Source organism: Nematolebias whitei, chromosome 21 (genome assembly GCF_014905685.2).
Source record: "Nematolebias whitei isolate Nwh7 chromosome 21, NemWhi1, whole genome shotgun sequence".
Taxonomy (NCBI): Eukaryota; Metazoa; Chordata; class Actinopteri; order Cyprinodontiformes; family Rivulidae; genus Nematolebias; species Nematolebias whitei.
Window position 1 is genome coordinate 11,891,015 of NC_056518.1, and position 17,500 is coordinate 11,908,514.

At 44.1% G+C, this 17,500-nt stretch overlaps 1 protein-coding gene across 1 annotated transcript in view; it reads right to left on the reverse strand.

Moving 5' to 3' along the window:
• Positions 1-6,257, reverse strand: part of LOC119427375 (nardilysin) — a 52,214-nt gene extending 45,957 nt beyond the window's left edge. The window contains exons 1-3 of the mRNA XM_037694979.1: positions 6,206-6,257; positions 3,392-3,759; positions 2,669-2,894 (exon numbers count right to left, since the gene is read on the reverse strand). Of these exons, the coding sequence (XP_037550907.1) occupies positions 2,669-2,894; positions 3,392-3,591 (426 nt within the window). The 5' untranslated portion in view covers positions 3,592-3,759; positions 6,206-6,257. The remainder of the gene's footprint in view (positions 1-2,668; positions 2,895-3,391; positions 3,760-6,205) is intronic.
• Positions 6,258-17,500: the final 11,243 nt, after the last annotated feature.

The following is a 17,500-nucleotide window of genomic DNA, read 5'->3' on the forward strand; positions in this document are numbered from 1 at the left end:
TTGTTTTCTTTGTTCCTCTGTTCCAGCACACCTGATTTGAATTAAATTAGATCTACAAACCGGATTCCAAAAAAGTTGGGACTAAACAAATTGTGAATAAAAACTGAATGCAATGATGTGGAGATGGCAAATGTCAATATTTTATTCGTAATATAACATAGATGACAGATCAAAAGTTTAATCTGAGTAAATGTAACATTTTAAAGGAAAAATATGTTGATTCAAAATTTCACAGTGTCAACAAATCCCAAAAAAGTTGGGACAAGTAGCAATAAGGGGCTGGAAAAAGGAAATTGACCATATAACGAACAGCTGGAAGACCAATTAACACTAATTAGGTCAACTGACACCATGATTGGGTATAAAAAGAGCTTCTCAGTGTCATTGGGTATGTTTACATGGACATAAGTAACCGGATCAAATGGCCGGTCGGAATAAAAGTGTGTCATGTAAACGCTCCGTTCGGGTTATTTTTTTGTGTATTCGGCGCGATCCGTTATAATTTCTGATCAGAATGAAACGGGTGGTTTACGCCGATCCGAAACCCGATCGGTGCGCATGTAAACGCTTGATCTGTTCGTTTTTATCTGATGGTGAAAAACTGACCTGACTGCGCAAGTGCGACGTTGCCATTTCCGCCTGGCTAATGCTAATAATATTAGCATCTCAGGGAAGTAAAACTGGTCAGTGAGCGACTCAACATTTCTACTAGAAACTTTTAAAGAGCTCAAAATGATTTCTATTACCTGTAGCTCAGTCAGGGAGTGTAATAACGTCTCCAACATCATTAAAACCTGTCGCGGGTCCATTTTGGGTGCTCAGGTTTGTTTACGTTCACCCGGAAGTAGAACTTCTTCTTCGGTGTTTTTTTTAAGGAGAGTTTACCACTCTGCGCATGTCAGTACTGCTGTTCAGAACAAAGCCCGCTGCATGTAAACGCTCATCATGAACAGATTGTGCCCATGTAAACAATACATTTGAATTATTCAAACAGAACACATTTCAATCCGGTCAGAGAATTCTGCGCATGTAAACATAGCTAGTGTCTCTCAGAAGCCAAGATGGTAAGAGGATCACCAATTCCACCATTGTTGCACAGAAAGATAGTGCAGCAATACCAGAATGGTGTTACCCAACGTAAAATAGCAAAGACTTTTAAGTTATCATCATCAACCGTGCATAACATCATCAAAAGATTCAGAGAATCTGGAACAATCGCTGTGCGTAAGGGTCAAGGCCGTAAAACTCTACTGGATGCTCGTGATCTCCGGGCCCTTAAACGTCACTGCACCTCAAACAGGAATGCCACTGTCAAGGAAATAACAGAATGGGCTCAGGAATACTTCCAGAAAGCATTGTCAGTGAACACAATCCACCGTGCCATCCACCGTTGCCAGCTGAAACTCTACAGTGCAAAGAGGAAGCCATTTCTAAGCAAGCTCCACAAGCTCAGACGTTTGCACTGGGCCAGGGGTCATTTAAAATGGAGTGTGGCAAAATGGAAGACTGTTCTGTGGTCAGATGAGGCACGGTTTGAAGTTCTTTATGGAACACTGGGACGCCATGTCATCCGGACCAGAGAGGACAAGGATAGCCCAAGTTGTTATCAACGCTCCGTTCAGAAGCCTGCATCACTGATGGTATGGGGTTGCATGAGCGCTTGTGGCATGGGCAGCTTGCATGTCTGGAAAGGCACCATTAATGCCGAGAACTATGTTCAGGTTCTAGAACAACAAATGCTCCCATCTAGACGTCATCTCTTTCAGGGAACACCCTGCATTTTTCAACACGATAATGCCAGACCACATTCTGCAGCAATCACAACATCATGGCTACGTAGGAGAAGGGTCCGGGTACTGAAATGGCCAGCCTGCAGTCCAGATCTTTCACCTATAGAGAACATTTGGTGCATCATGAAGAGGAAGGTGCGACAAAGAAGGACCAAGACGATTGAACAGTTAGAGGCCTGTATTAGACATGAATGGGAGAGCATTCCTATTTCTAAACTGGAGAAACTGGTCTCCTCTGTCCCCAGACGTCTGTTGAGTGTTGTAAGAAGAAGGGGGGATGACACACAGTGGTAAAAATGGACTTGTCCCAACTTTTTGGGATTTGTTGACGCCATGAAATTTGGAAACAACAGATTTTTCCCTTAAAATAATACATTCTCTCAGTTTAAACTTTTGATCTGTGATTTGTGTTCTACTCTGAATAAAATATTAGATGTTGGCACATCCACATCATTGCATTCAGTAAATTAAATTAATAAATTAAATAAATTAGAACTAAACTAATTCTGTGCTGAATGAATTAATTAGTGTTTTTTAAGATAAATTTAAATAACCTGAACTGTACATTGTGGGTCTTGTGGGATGCACTGCAGTGTTCTGAAAATTTGTGAATTGAAAGAACTAACAAGAGCAGAGCTGAAAGCCACAGACAGATTAGGGAATTGAAGAAGTACTGAGTCTTACACCAACAACTGCAATAAAAGTGTTGTTTAACAGTACACTCTGTTTAAATAGCTCCCAGTTCGTGCTGCATGTATTTGCTATTAATCTCCTTTCAGCATAAAAATTCTTAGTTTCAACATGACTCAAGGGATGTTTAACATCAGTACCGCTTGCTAAAGCATAAAAGGCTCTGCAATAAAATGTCAGTGCAGTACCTGTTTCTCTGCATTTCCTTTCTTCTTTTTCCCCTTCTCGTCTACATCACTGCCCTCATCCTCATCGTCCTCATCGTCCTCATCCCCTGATTCATCCTCAGATTCAGAGTTTTCCTCCTCCTCCTCCTCTTCGTCTTCTCCCTCTGACTCTTCATCATCTGACTGTAATGGCCCACTGTAGTCAGAGATGAGCAGAGCTTGCAGGCCGTTGTCTAAAACTATGTACCTGCAAGGTCAAAGGTGAAACAGCACAGACATCTTTAAGAAACTGCAGTATCACTGCTTTCACAGCTTTTTTCCTTCTAGTTTGATTCTGAACAGGCTGTTAAATCATGCATTACTTGAAGACTGTATCTTGAGGCTTGTTCTGTGCTTCTTCACAGCATATTTTCTGTGTATGCCCTACAGAGGCCTGAGGCACTGATGTGTGCTTAAAGCATGAAATCATATCATCAGACTACAATAATAATAATAATGCACTGATCCAGCTGGAAAAGAGGCTTGATATCATTTGTGTATTGGGGTTAGTAGATCTGGGTCATTTTCCAAGTACTTTCACATTTATGACTTAGAAAGTAGTATCTGTGCTTCTTTGTAGGTAGTAAATCAAATAAAAAAGTAATGACAAAAAAAACTGTTTAACAGAGCAGAGCTGAATAAACCATGAGAATATAAACATATGGTATACATTCCAAGTGAGCTACTTAAGCCTTTGTTACCTACCTGTACTTCTTAGGATCACTGGGTGACTTGATGATCTCACTGTCTCCAGCATTGTCCTCCCTATCTCCTCCTCCTCCGCCCTTTTCTCCGGAAGCCTTGTTCTCCTCCCAGGGTGGCGACTCCTCCTCAGCTGAGGTCCCTGATTTGACTGAACCCGAAGAAACAGCTGTCGGGAGGTCGGATTTATTTGTTTGCGGCATCTTCAGCAGATGTGGCGACAATTTGGCACTGCAGACTGACGGCAGAGCACGACTACAAATAACAGGACAGCCGACTGTCAGGGGTCGTTTAGTCCTGAGCACGGAAACACACCGTGTCAGCCTGAACAGAGCAATGATGGAGACCCTTCCTCACAGATGAGTACGGCCCTAAAAATAAATGAATAAAATTAGAAAAAACTCAATTTTCTTCAGAAATGCTGCGTAAATGGTGAATGATGAAATTTGAAGATGAAAAATAATTTATTTCAGTAGCTGAAACTGAGTTGTTAAAGGTAATAAAAGACAAACACTAGCTAAGAGCCAGAAGTAGCATTATGGTTGCTAAAAGTAGCAGAGCAGTAGCTAAAAATAACAGAGCAGTAGCTAAAAGTAGCAGAGCAGTAGCTAAAAGTAACAGAGCAGTAGCTAAAAGTAGCAGAGCAGTAGCTAAAAGTAGCAGAGCAGTAGCTAAAAGTAGCAGAGCACTAACTAAAAGTAGAAATATGGTAGATAAAAGTAGCAGAGCAGAAGCTAAAAGTAGCAGAGCACTAACTAAAAGTAGAAATATGGTAGATAAAAGTAGCAGAGCAGAAGCTAAAAGTAGAAATATGGCAACTAAAAGTAGCAGAGCAGTAGCTAAAAGTAGAAATATGGCAACTAAAAGTAGCAGGGCAGTAGCTAAAATAGCAATATGGTAGCTAAAAGCAAATCAGTAGCTAAAAGAGGCAATACAGTAGCTAAAAGTAGCTGAACAATAGGTAAAAGTAGAAGAGCAGTGGCTAAAAGTAACACAGCAGCAGCTAAAAGTAGCAGAGCAGTAGCTAAAAGTAGAAATGTCATAGATAAAAGTAGCAGAGTAGTAGCTAAAAGTAACAAAGCAGTAGCTAAAAATAACAGAGCAATAGCTAAAAGTAGCAGAACACTAACTAAAAGTAGAAGAGCAGTGGCTAAAAGTAACACAGCAGCAGCTAAAATCAGCAGAGCACTAGCTAAAAGTAGAAATATGGTAGATAAAAGTAGCAGAGCAGTAGCTAAAAGTAGAAATGTCGTAGATAAAAGTAGTACAGTAGTAGCTAAAAGTAGAAATATGGTAACTAAAAGTAGCAGAGCAGTAGCTAAAAGTGAAATAAGCATAAGAAGGCATAAATAGCGGCAGATGTGGCTGAGTGGTTAGAGCAGTCGTCCTCCAATGCAAGAGTTGGGGGTTCGAATCCACCAGCAGTCACATGCCGAAGTGTCCCTGGGCAAGACACTGAACCCCTCAAAGCCTCTGATGTGTGTCCCATCAGTGCATGAATGTGATAAAGCTCTGATTAGTCTCTTTAGAATGATTTGTTCAATTAGCTTTGTAAAGATCTAGTAGAGTGCTGTATGAATGGGTAAATGAGGCACAGATTGTAGTGTAAAGAGCTTTGAGTATCTTGAAATAAGATAGAAAGGCGCTATATAAGTACAGTCCATTTACCATTTACCATAATTAGAGCAAATATCCATCCATCCATTTTCTTTACCCGCTTATTCCATTTTGGGTCACGGGGGTCGCCGGTGCCCATGTCCAGCAATCACTGTGCGAGGGGCGGGGTACACCCTGGACGGGTCGCAAGTCCATCACAGGGACACATAGAGACAAACGAGACAAACAACCATTCACTCTCTCACTCACTAGAGCAAATATGCTGAAGCAAATTTTAAAGGGAAACATAATGGGGAAACTATTAGTAAATAAAGTTAAATAGTTTTCGAAAACAAAAATCATGGCACCCATCTCCTGAATGAGTTGAACGTTTTGAAATATAACCTAAAATGTGCAGTATATACTGTGCAGTATATACTGCACATTTTCCTTTCACCTGATAAACATATACACATTTCTTAACATTTTCATCACTTTTCGACTTATGAGAAGATGAATTGATAATTGTCACATGGGTGACATAGCTACTTCCATAACTGGCCCGTATTTGGCATGAACAGATGTGGCCCACATCAAGCTAAACCATCACTGGCCCAGATGTGGCATGCCTCATGTGAACCGTGCCATCATTGCCAGACCTGGCCCATGTCTGGTTGACAGCCAACTTGCCATGCCAGTTTGCCGGATGCGCTAGCAGAATGCCAGATCTGGGTCAGGTCAGTCTGCTATGTGGGAAGAAGAACCAGTTAGATTACAAAAAACGTACAGGAAAATAAAAACGCAGAAAAACTGTTTCACTGCCTTCAGCAGTCACACAACTGAGGCTGAGTTTGTGACATTAGGTGTTAGCTGAACTGTCAAACACACGTTCACACCAGTCTGAAAACACAATACACCTATTCACATGGACGGTCTGGTGGTTTCGCCTCTATTGAACTTGATGACAGCTGAAGTCCAAACCAGCCTGACTGCCCTGAACCCACAAAACAGCACTCATCACCCGAGAAGTAGCTTCAGTTTATGTATTAAACAGCCCGGAAGAAACAACTGTTCTTTACACAGATAAATAAACAGGTGTAGTTAAAAACGAGAATAGTAAGTCAGCGAATTTTAACTATTTCACTTAATGGTTCATGAGTAAGTTAACCTAAACCGAAGCATATACAAATGTTTCCAAACGCCGAAAAGTTGCATCCATACCTTCTTTCTTGCTAGCAAAAAGGTCTTAGCATATGCCGGTCTAACAAGCAGCGATGTGATTGGCTGAAGCGATCAGGGCCCTACTTCAAAGCGTCCTCTGATTGGCTCTACAAGGAAAAAAGGCGTGGTCTAAAATCTATAACGCGTGCTCCGGGTGGGCTGTCGCACAAACGTCATGTCGAGTACATTATGTCGTATCAACGCTTTATAACATTGTATCGCATAACTTAATATTGTATGTGTTATATCGTATAAACCAAAATAGTTTGATGTGAGTGGTTTCATCGTAATGTAACGTGGACTGGACTAAAAGGAGTAGCAGCTGCATGCTGCTAGGCCATCTGTTTGTGATTATGTTTGCTTGATTGAAAGTGTCCAGCCGGCCTCTTGTCATCCTCACTAAATGTTTTAATTGGTCTTTTTTAATTTAACTGGTCACAGGTGTATTTAAAGTTAAATTGTCTTGTCAGATAGCTGGTCACTGCTCTCCTCCAGTGCTTGTTGATGCACCTGTTCAATGGTTCAGGGCAGGATACTTGTGACCAGTAGGTGGCAGACATAGGCCACGAGGCGTTGGGATCATTTACTCATTAGGAAAGCTTCTCATATTTTCAATATCTTTCAAGAGCTTTGACAAAATGTGGTAGTTTGCCCACGATTTGAAAAATGAGTTAACCCTAACACCAGTTAAAAAGTAGTAAGAGCAAAACTATAGGGAGAGTAAATAAATAGTCTCTCAATCTTTAAATCAGAGTCAAGCAGATAAAAACAAACTCTTGTTGTGAATAAGCCACACTGACATTTATCCAGGGCTCTTCCTCAGCCTTTACTCTGCAGAGTGTTGGCATTTCACCTCTCTGCTGTGCCAATATGTCCTCCCCCTCACTCACCATCTCCCTTTCGCTCTCTCAGTCTGAAGCCAATCTGATTTGCCCCTGGGTCTGTGTTGGCAGAAAGAGGTGATAAACACCGCAACCATGACAACCGGCAAGCTGGAGACAAACGCCGGAGTTCTTGTATCCTAATGGCTTTGCTTGGCATGCTCTCCTCTTTTAATTCATCACGTCCAGCCTTCACCTGAGCTGATATTGGGGCTCTCGGGACAGATAAAAGGTGGCACGACTCGGCTGCACTTTGAGCTTTCTCATCCAGTGTTTTTAAGATAAGCTGGTGGGATGTCTATCAGCCTGCGAGATGAAAGAGTGTTAACACTGAAGCCCCCACATCACTTTAAACAGTGCTTTGACATTAGTCAGTGAATAAATATTTCCTCAGTTTAATTAATGTTAACACAAATGTTAAATTCCTGACAGGCTGGAGTGAAAGTACTGGCCTGGCTCAATGAGACAAGGGTCTCTCAAATATATCCTTTGGCTCAAAAGGCAAAGTTCTGTGACATGAATGCAAGCACGAAGCTTACTGAACTGTCGAAAAATAACAATAAAAAACAACCTCTACGAGCTGTGCAGAAGTGCTTTTGCATGCCTTACCACGCAGAAGCTATCACAGCCAAATGGCAGTCTTTTGTCAGTGATCAATTGGACAGGCCCCTGCAAGCGCCCCCCCCCCCCCCCCAACACACACACACAGACACACACACACTTTAATGTCCATGCATATGGCCCTTTTCACAGGAAAGCACATTGTGCTGTCATAGCTGCAGCATGAGACGCAGTAATTCCACTTTTCCACCCCCCCCCCCCCCCCTGTCATTTTTGGGCCTCTTTCTGTGACTGAACCCAAATTGAAGTTCAGATTTGGCACCCCAGGCCTCGCCAGAAAAAATATGTGTCTGTGTGAAAATGCGATGCAGAACGCAGCCGGCTGAATCACGGTAGGTATTATGAATTTGTCCCCCTCGGACAGCTTCCCGTGGAGCCATTGGAGGCTGCAGCACAAACTGGAGTTTTTACCTTAAAGACTTCAAGGGGGCAAGGTTCCCATGGCAACTGATTTGAATCCTAATTAAAACAGGAGATTTGATTAATTAGCTCAACGATCAGCATGTGAGTGTGTGTTTGTGGGAGTTGGCATGTTCTTGTGAGTCAATGAGCAGGGGGTGTTATGTGCCTCTATATGTGTGTATTTATGTGTGTAATCATGAGCCCGTGGGTAATCCTGTGAATCACTACAGCGTCTCCTGTGTGTGTATGTGTGTGCTCATGTGTGCGCATGTGTTCCCTGTCTCCCAGGAGGCTTGTCCTTGCCTGCAGTACTGCTGTGTGAATCAGAGGTGAGTCCTCCGGAGTTGCCCTTTGCTTTAATCTGGAGCTAATGACAGAACCACCTGCCCTTCTGGCCATTCTCCCCCCCCTCCCTCCCCCCTTTCCTTCCCTGCAAATCACAGCCATCCCTCTCAACCCCCATGTGCCCACCACTCATTGTTTCTTTTACGCTCTCTCCCACAGTCAGTCTGTTGATTTCCCTACTCTCCTTCTGTCCCTCTTCTCTTCTGCTTACTTTCTTCTCCTTCTTCTTTCAGGATGCCCTTGCCTGCCACTCTGCGTGCCTCACCCTACACTGAGTAACTAAGATACACCGGGGGGCACAGAAGACCCTAAAGAAACCAGGGCATGTTTATAGGGGACACAACATGTAGCTTAAAGGAGATATTAAAGGACGGATGGATATGCCGGAAAGACAAACAGACCACGTTCTTGCTGTTGTCACTGTGTCCTCAAGTCTCAAGTGCGTGTGCACTCACACGTGCAAGCCGATCCCAGTGGGCGTCTTGTAAACAAAAGCACAATTGGAGAGAGCCACAAAACTGAGATGACCACTTTCTGTGATATGCCCTTAGTGCAAGTGAAGATGAGGTGAGCGTGCAGAAGAAAACAAAGTGGATTAAACTAAAGAAACTGTGGCAAGGAAACAAGTCTGACTTAACAAGGGCACACACGACCGTCAAAGTAAGAAAGGAAATGAGGAGTAAAATAAAAAAGAAAGAAAGAGGGAAATATAAAGAATGTAAGTAGAATCTGACAGAAATAATTCAGTTTGGCCAAAAAAAATACCTTGGAGATAGAGGAAGCGGAGGAGGAAAAAAAGGAGAAGTGTTTGAAATGAAACAGCACGAATCCCCATCTATTTCAGCACTGGACAGTTCCACAGACAGCACTAGGCCAGTATAAATAGATCCCCTACTTTAAAGGCCCAGTCAACACTCCAAAAAAAGTACTTTGTGTGCTCAGAGCAGCTCCTGCCCCTGAAGAAAAGACACGCAGGTATCTGATGGTGCCTGATAACCATCTTTTCTCAGTTCCTCTCTGTTTGTTTTCTTAATTTAGGGAGCCTCCACAGTTCAGCAGCAGCGTTTATTCCTGCCAGATTCTCCTTCATGGGCCATGGTGTGCTCAACTTTTTGATTTTATTACATCACTGATCTGGCACTGGCAAAAATCAAAGTAATCTTTAAAATGTGTGCATCATCGCAGTGTTTATGTGCATCAGCACACGCATCCTGTGTGTTTAAAAAGACTCAATTAGTCTTCAGCCAAGGCATGACGTTCACGTGTCTGTCTGGGCATGGATGCTCTGTCTCTGCCGGCCTCTTTCCATTGCAAGCAAGCGTTAAGTAGCCTTGAGGGGAAGCTATAATAAAGACTAATGCACCTGAGAGCCCTGAGATTTAAAACCATCATCGACATCGCCCTCATATTACTGGAACCTTCTCTGTTACTGTTTCTGATAGGAATCTCCAAGGAGAGCTCCCCCTCTCCACTGCCACAGGGAGACTGGAAGTAAGGAGGAGGAGATGCACCTCTCATTCCCTCAAGGTGATTCACCTTATAATGTACGCAGAAATCAATGTGAAATTGAACTGAAAATTGAACTTTCAGCTCTGTAACGTGGGAGACATGTTTTATTAAATCCTTTCCTATAGCCATGAAACTGGCTGACTTGATGTTTGGATGCATATTTTCAACACCATGGCAGCTCGGAGTGTTTATTTGAGACCCTGCTGGACCCCAGGTTTTACAGGGGCCCTGCAGCTGCCACTTAGAGGCAGTATTGATGGCTCAGCATCCACCTAGCAGGTTGTGATTAGCCAGTGTAGGGAGCTGAATTCAATGCCTGTGGGAAGTTGAGGGGGGTATATGCCGTACTCACCACCACTACAACCATGTGCTAAATTATTGCTAATAGCACATTTTTCCCAGGATTGTCATAAAATAGAAAAGGAGCATTGTCATAATTGATATAAATGACTTTTACCTCACTTTATTTTAGAGAGTGCAGCAATTTAAAGCCTGTTGGGTTGTTTGGATACGTCAGTTGCTGAGCTGAAGATGTTTACAGGTTGAGCTGGTTTGACCAAATAAGTGATTGGAATAGAGATGAGCCATTCTTCACTGTTTGCTGTTTTAAGACTGAACTAACCAAATCAAACATGACAGGACTTCTGCATTCAGACGCAATTAGTGGTAAAAGTACAAACAACTTGTACAAAGATTAAGTTGGGAAGTTTATTAAAACAACTTTAGGTTGCATTAGATTGAGTTTGGCCTCTGAAAATAATGTTAGTTGGTGTTAGCTGTATGTTAGAGCGTTTAGCACCAGCTAGCAATAGTCCAAGTTGCAAATATCTTATAACCCAGATTTTTTTACTCATCCTATTAATAGCTCTAATTCAACAAATTAATAGCTCTAATTCAACAAATTAGTAAATTTAACCCATTTTATGGGTAGAAAACTTGATCCAGAATGCTGGGTCAAACTAATCACCCAAAACAACTCCAATTTGGAGACGTGAGGGAGTGGTGGTGCAGAGGTTATGGAGGGTGGGCCTGTGAATGGAGGGTCGCTGGTCAACTCCCCGGACTGACAACATCAAAATGCGGGTAGGAACGATAAACACCCACACCTGCCTCCACCCTCATTTGCACCACTCTGGGATCATAAACACGGCTCTTAACACTCCAGCTGCTCCCAGGGCGCCTTAGATAGATAGCAGCCCACTGTTTCACATGTGTGCTCACATGTGCAATGGGAAAAATGCAGACAATTAATTTCCCTATTGGGGATTAATTAATAGAGTACAATAAATAAATAAAACAAGAACAAATAAATAAAGATTTGGGTCCGAATTTAACCCTGCGTTCAGATCCAAAATAGGTTCACACTGCAGTTTTTAGAGTGTAATTTCAGCTGTAAAGATAATAATAATAATAATATAATAATAATAATAATAACAATAATAAAAAATAAAACAAAGTAGACATTTTACAAAATTAGATTTCTTTCATCTTATATTGCAGTATTTCTCACAATAAAATGTTCAATCATGTCATCTGGACAGTTTTCTTTTTGGGAGAAACGTTTCGTCTTTCATCTGAAAGACTTCATCAGTCTGAGGCCTGCCAACCCTGATCTGTCTTATAAATAGCAGCTCCTTGATGTGTTTCAAGCCAGACTCTGTGGAATTCCCAGAAACTGCCTTACGCATGAAAAGTGGGAACATCCGATTCATCCAAAACAATCAATCATCATGTACAACAATCAAATGTTTTAGGCCAGATGGACAACTGCTACTGGCAGAAACTGCTTTCATATAGCTTAAATGACAAGAACATAAAAGTGACCCCCATCAGGCCACCACTTTGAAACCTTTATGGAGACTCCTTCGGTCAAGTACGTTTTTAGGGCAGCTGTGGCTGAGTACAGAGCATCGTCCTCCAGTGGGAGAGTTGGGGGTTCGATTCCACCAGCAGCCAAATGTTGAAGTGTCCCAAGACACTGAAACCCCCATTGCCTCCTCTGTATGTCCCATCAGTGTATTAATGAAGCTCTGATTAATCTTTGTATAAATATAGTAAAGTGCTGTATGAAAGGGTAAATTAGGGCACAGATTGTAGTGTAAAGAGCTTTGAGTGTTTTCATTAGATACAAAGGCGCTGTACTGTCCATCTAACACTTTTAGCCATGTTTGTTTGTACCCCACACTTCAACCATCTACAGCTGGGGTCCAAATCTCCACTGTTGTTTTTTTGTGGGTCAGATTTTTAGACAAAGTACCAACATTCTGCATTCTCCTGTTGTTGGGAACTGACGCCAGCAGGGACCAGTTAAGCTGCCATGGTGTGTTTTTGGAACCAGAGTCTGCGCACTATGAGGGTTAAGCTCCGCCTACTCCATCATGCATACACCACCTTTTTCTTAGGCATAAATAATCAATTACAGACCAAACTTATTTTAAAAAATCAATACTTGAACATAGCCTATATGGTCAAAACGACTTAAATCATCAAGAGTTGAAAAAAATGACCCGAGGTTTTGATTTTAAAAAGTAACTTCCGGTTGCTTCACACAAACTGGGGAGACTGAACATGACGTCAGCAGACAGGCTGGGCAGAAGAAGTCAAAAAGTTTGGGAACGCAGGTTTAGATGCCAAAAAGTCACGTTGGTGCTGCGTGCGAGTTCTGGCGAGCGCGTGCGCAGCCCAAGCCAGCTGGCGCGAAGTCACCATGGCAACACATCATTTTTGGGGTGTGTGGGGGAATAGGTGCTCACGGCTGAAGAAACAATAAAGTGGTGGGTTTAATGTTTCCGGAACAGTCCGTGATGTATTTGTTTATTAATTTTTGCAACACAGCACGCGCGGGTAACGTGAGGAGAAAGTTTATGTGTCCCGCCGCCTCTCGTGTCTCCTTCTAATCACTTTATGACCGGAAACTAAGCTGGCTCCCTCCTCGCGCGCTGCCTCTCTCCTGGTCCAGAACCAGCAGTCACGCGCAGCCTCATATTGCATGATTAATTCCTGGCGCCCCGACACCTCCCGAACCTCCACCCCCTCTTTCTTCTTTTTTTAAAATCCCTTTTCTTCTGAATTAGCCAGTTGTCTGAGATGGGGCGCGGGTTCTCCGGCGCCGGTGAGGAGCTCGCGCGCTGCTCGGTGCCGCAGCCACAGAGAAGGAGACCTGCATCCTAAAGCCCAGCCAAACGTTGTTTCTTCTTCTTTCACTTCACTCCCTCCCTCCCTCTCTCTCTCTCTCTCTCTCTCGGTTTTTATCCTCCACCTCATTGCAGTCTTATCACGTCCCCCCTCCCTCCACTCCTCCCCCCCCCCTCATCAGCCTGAGCCGCTACAGGAGAGGAGAGAGGGAGAGGAGGAGAGTGCGGCTGAACATGTCGACAGTCAGCCTCTAAAGTGTTTTCTCGGTCGTTCCCTGATTCTTTGGCGGCGGACAGAGTGAGTATCACCCGCATCCTGCTCTGATAAGCGTCGCTGTGTGGATGAGAGGCTGCTGGGGGGGTGGGGGGGGTGCAGACAATGAGGAATGCAATCAGATTGCTGCTAAAGATCTTCATCCATAGCTTGGTAAATGTCTTGAGGTTCTTCTAATGACTGCATGTGACGTGTGATGCTTCCGTCCAACAGATCCTCTTGGAGCGGCTGCAGAGACTTCTCCAGGCTGATAGATGCGTTTGATCAGTGATGCTGCTGCTCGCCTCATAGTGCAGGGTCTGTGCTGGTCTGTGCTGGGAGCGGGGGCCCATGTAAAAGCCTGCGTGAGGCTCGGTGAGTGTGTGTGTGTGTGTGTGTTTTCATCTTCGTCTTCCTCTGACCGCCAGAGAGGACAGAGAGGCAGACAGTGGAATTATGTGACATGAATAATACGGTGAAGAACGAGCGGTGACCGTCATCTCCGGTTCGATTGCGTCAGTGTGCAGGTCTGGAGGAGAGAGGAGGCAAAAAGAAAGAGGAGCAACTCATAGACAGAAAGAGACTAAAGAGGGAGGCCACACCTGTCAGGCCTGTTCGGACGGATCAAACCAGCAGACAGACTTTTGTCTTCTGGTTCTTTCAGTTCTTGTTACCATGATGATGCGGAGCTATGCTGACTTGTCCACTCGGCTGATCCAAGAAAAGACAGTTGAGTGTTGACTCTGCCCCCCCCCTCTCCTTCCCCTTTAGGGTGAGATATCCATCCACTGAGGCAGAATCTAACAGGAGGGATCCCAGTGGTCTATCTGGACTCAGTATTGATCTCCTCTGTAAAGGAGAAGAGGAAGGAGGAGGGGTGTCTTTCTTTTTGCCCAGAGATAAACAATGCACTTCTTAGATGAGAAAAAAGGAACTCCCTTTCATGTCCAGAACTACCTGGTGTGCTAACCTAGATTGTCCTGGGAGGACGCATCCTGTCCCCCGCCCGTCTCTCTCTTTGTGACACTGTCCAGCACGTATTGCAGCATCACGCAGGAGTTTTATTTATCCGCCGTTTGTTATGAAAGCTCACGCTCGTCCACACGTGTCTTCCCTACCTGCCTCTGTGCCCGGCAGGCTTTGAAAGTGCACTTTCCGGAGATGCTTTTGACCTTTGCCGCGTTGCTTCCAGCGCACCCACCGACGAGCGCATGAAACTTGGCTCCGGCGCTGCTCCTCTGCGAGGAGGGCGTACATTGTGTGCAGAAAGGAGGGCTTTGATGTAATCAATATCAGATTTCAGCTGCTTCGCTCAGAGCTCTCATCCTGAGTGGCAGCCTTGACTGACTTCCTACAGATTATGCAATCCCACTCCTTTCTCCCACCTCCCCATTTCCTCCTCCTTTTGCACCTCTGCCCATTACTCTCTCCTTATCTGTCTGTCTCTCCAACATGCAATTCCTTCACCTTTCTCTCGTCTTCCCTCCTCCTCCTTTGGCGTCTACGTCTCCCTTCATCTCCCTCCATTATAATCACCTCTGTGATTGCTCTTCCTCTCCCGAGCGGCGGTGTTTTCACTGCCGCCTTCTCGTCTAACCCGTCGTTGCCAGATTATTGCTGGATGATTACAGCCACCATACCATCATGATCATTATTGCATTCCGCGTGGCAGTGTTCAACACTGTATGAGCAGATCGAGATGCTTTATCCAATTTAGATCTCATTAAGACTTGAGAGGAAACATCCCAGCGCAGGACTCTGCCTTCTCAGCTGTTTTCTTTCGTTCCTTTCTGGCACGACTTCTGCAGTCTTCTCCTCGCTTTCTTCCCATTACAGAGCCGTCCCCGTCACCACCACTTCCTGCCTGACACACGGCCTCCACGTTTGAAAACATTTCAAGAGTTCTGATGCTTCGGCTGTGACAGGTCTTCTTGCTGTTGATAACATGACAAACATGGCCTGATTGATAATCTCAAAGGGGGTGGGGGTGTTTCACGCCCTTGTCCTTGTGCTCTCTGGTTGCCGTTCGTCTTATTAAGTGGAGCGGCCCATTAGGCAGGAGCATTTGCATTTACTCATATTCATATCGCATAAATTGAAACAACACGTGCATGACATTTTGGCTTCACCAGCCAAATAAGAATACATGAATATATGCATCACTCCCCCCCACCCCCCACCACAAACACCTCTCCACGTCAAATCCTCCAAAAAGCCACTCTGAACACGATCCAATGTGATTCTCAGGTGAACTAGGCCACGTCGTTGTTTTGCATTAATGTCATTATTTGAATTTGTAATCCAAGCCAGTGCTGGGCTGAGAGACTGTTGCGGCTGGTTTTTGTAAAAGTCATCCGTCTCCCTTTTCGAGCCCTCTTCATTTAAAGCCATGCTGAGTTCGGTATATCTTACATATTTACCGTGGTTTGGCTCGTATCAGGACACACCATGGCCTCCAGTTGGCCTATCCATCATTATTCGAGGATAATGAAATTCCTTCCTCGTGGCTCTGCAGTCTGTGTGATTTAACATTTATTTTCTGACTGTTTGAATATGCTTATGATGTATCACCAGCCTGATTCATGCCTTTTTTTCCTGCTGCTCGTCCTTTAGTCATGTGTGAGTTTGTGCTCCAACGTGTACGTCTCTGCCTCGCCTTGCAGTGCGATAAAGGCCTGATGTGGGGCTGCAGGCTGCTGAGCTGAAAGGGAGCAGCCGCAGGATGCAGTGGGTCACTCTGGCTGTGGCCCTGGGTTGTGTGCGCCTGTCCCAGGCGTCGCACGGCCCCACCCCTACCCCCACCTCCACGCACACCCCTCTGGTGGACAACTCCGAGGAGGAAGTGGATGAGCCGTGCTTTGAGCCGTGCACGTGCGAGGTCAAGGAAGGCGTCCTGCATGTGCACTGCGATGGGCGGGGCTTCACCAATGCCAGCCAGGTACTCGCTCTGTGGTTATGTAGCTCTGCTGTTTACAGCCACTCAATGCAAAGTCATGAGTAGAATAAATAAATATCTGTACAATAGTTCTCTCATATGCACTGCAGCACGATGGCTCAGTGGTTAGCACTGTTGCCTCACAGCAATAAGGTCCTGGGTTCAAGCCCCGGTTGGACCTGGGGTCTTTCTCTGTGGAGTTTGCATGTTCTTGTCGTGCTTGCGTGGGTTTTCTCCTGGTACTCCGGTTTCCTCCCACAGATCAAAAACATGCATGTTAGTCTTCAGGTCCAGACCTCCCTGGCAAAAGAGATCTGTGACCTCAATGGGATTTGCCAGGTTAAATAAAGGTTAATAAATAAATACATAAATAATATGGATGGTTTACGTGTCATTACATCAAAATATTTGAAGCAAAATTTGGAAATGGCTGCTAAACACAATTTGAGTTTGTTTACCCACAAACACAGACAAGGTGACTGAAAAATCATCACATTTCAATATATTAGTGCGTTCACACTGAAAAGGTACATTAAAGTGAAACTGGGATTTTAACTGTCTAGATCAGGGATATTCAACTAAACTGCTCCGGGGGCCACAGTCACTGAAATCCAAGAGCTCAGGGGCCGGACATCCAGCGGTTATTGTCATTAAGTTTGTTTTATGGTTGAAAATCTAGTTTGGGCCCATTGGTGGGCCTGATTTGGCCCGTGGGCCACCAGTTGAAAAGTCCCGGTCTAGAAGAAGTTTAGCAGAATTTGCATCTTTGAATGCTCAGCTGTCTTTATGGTGCGCCTCAGCAGCAGGTTCACTTCTATATATCATCCTAAACATCCTTATTGCTTTAGATTTTATGATTGTCCACTGTTTGTTTGTTTACACTGACTGTGGTCAGTCATGTGACTCGAGCTTCTGTGTCAGGGCTATTCAATTAGTGGCCCATGGGCCATTTCCAGCCCATGGGTGACTTCACTCTGGTCCACCAAGCCCATAATTATTATTTTTTTTGGTTCTGGGTTTGGGTTCTGTTTATTGCATTTATGATTCAATGCAACAAAATAAACACAATTAAAAGGTAACAGATCATTGTAATACTTGGTTTATTTACATAATGACTTTAATCTCAGGATGTCCCTGAGCAGTTTAGTTGAATAATCCTGCTTTATGTGGTTCAGCCAAGTGCTTTGTTTACGTTGAGTGTGTACCCGCATTAAA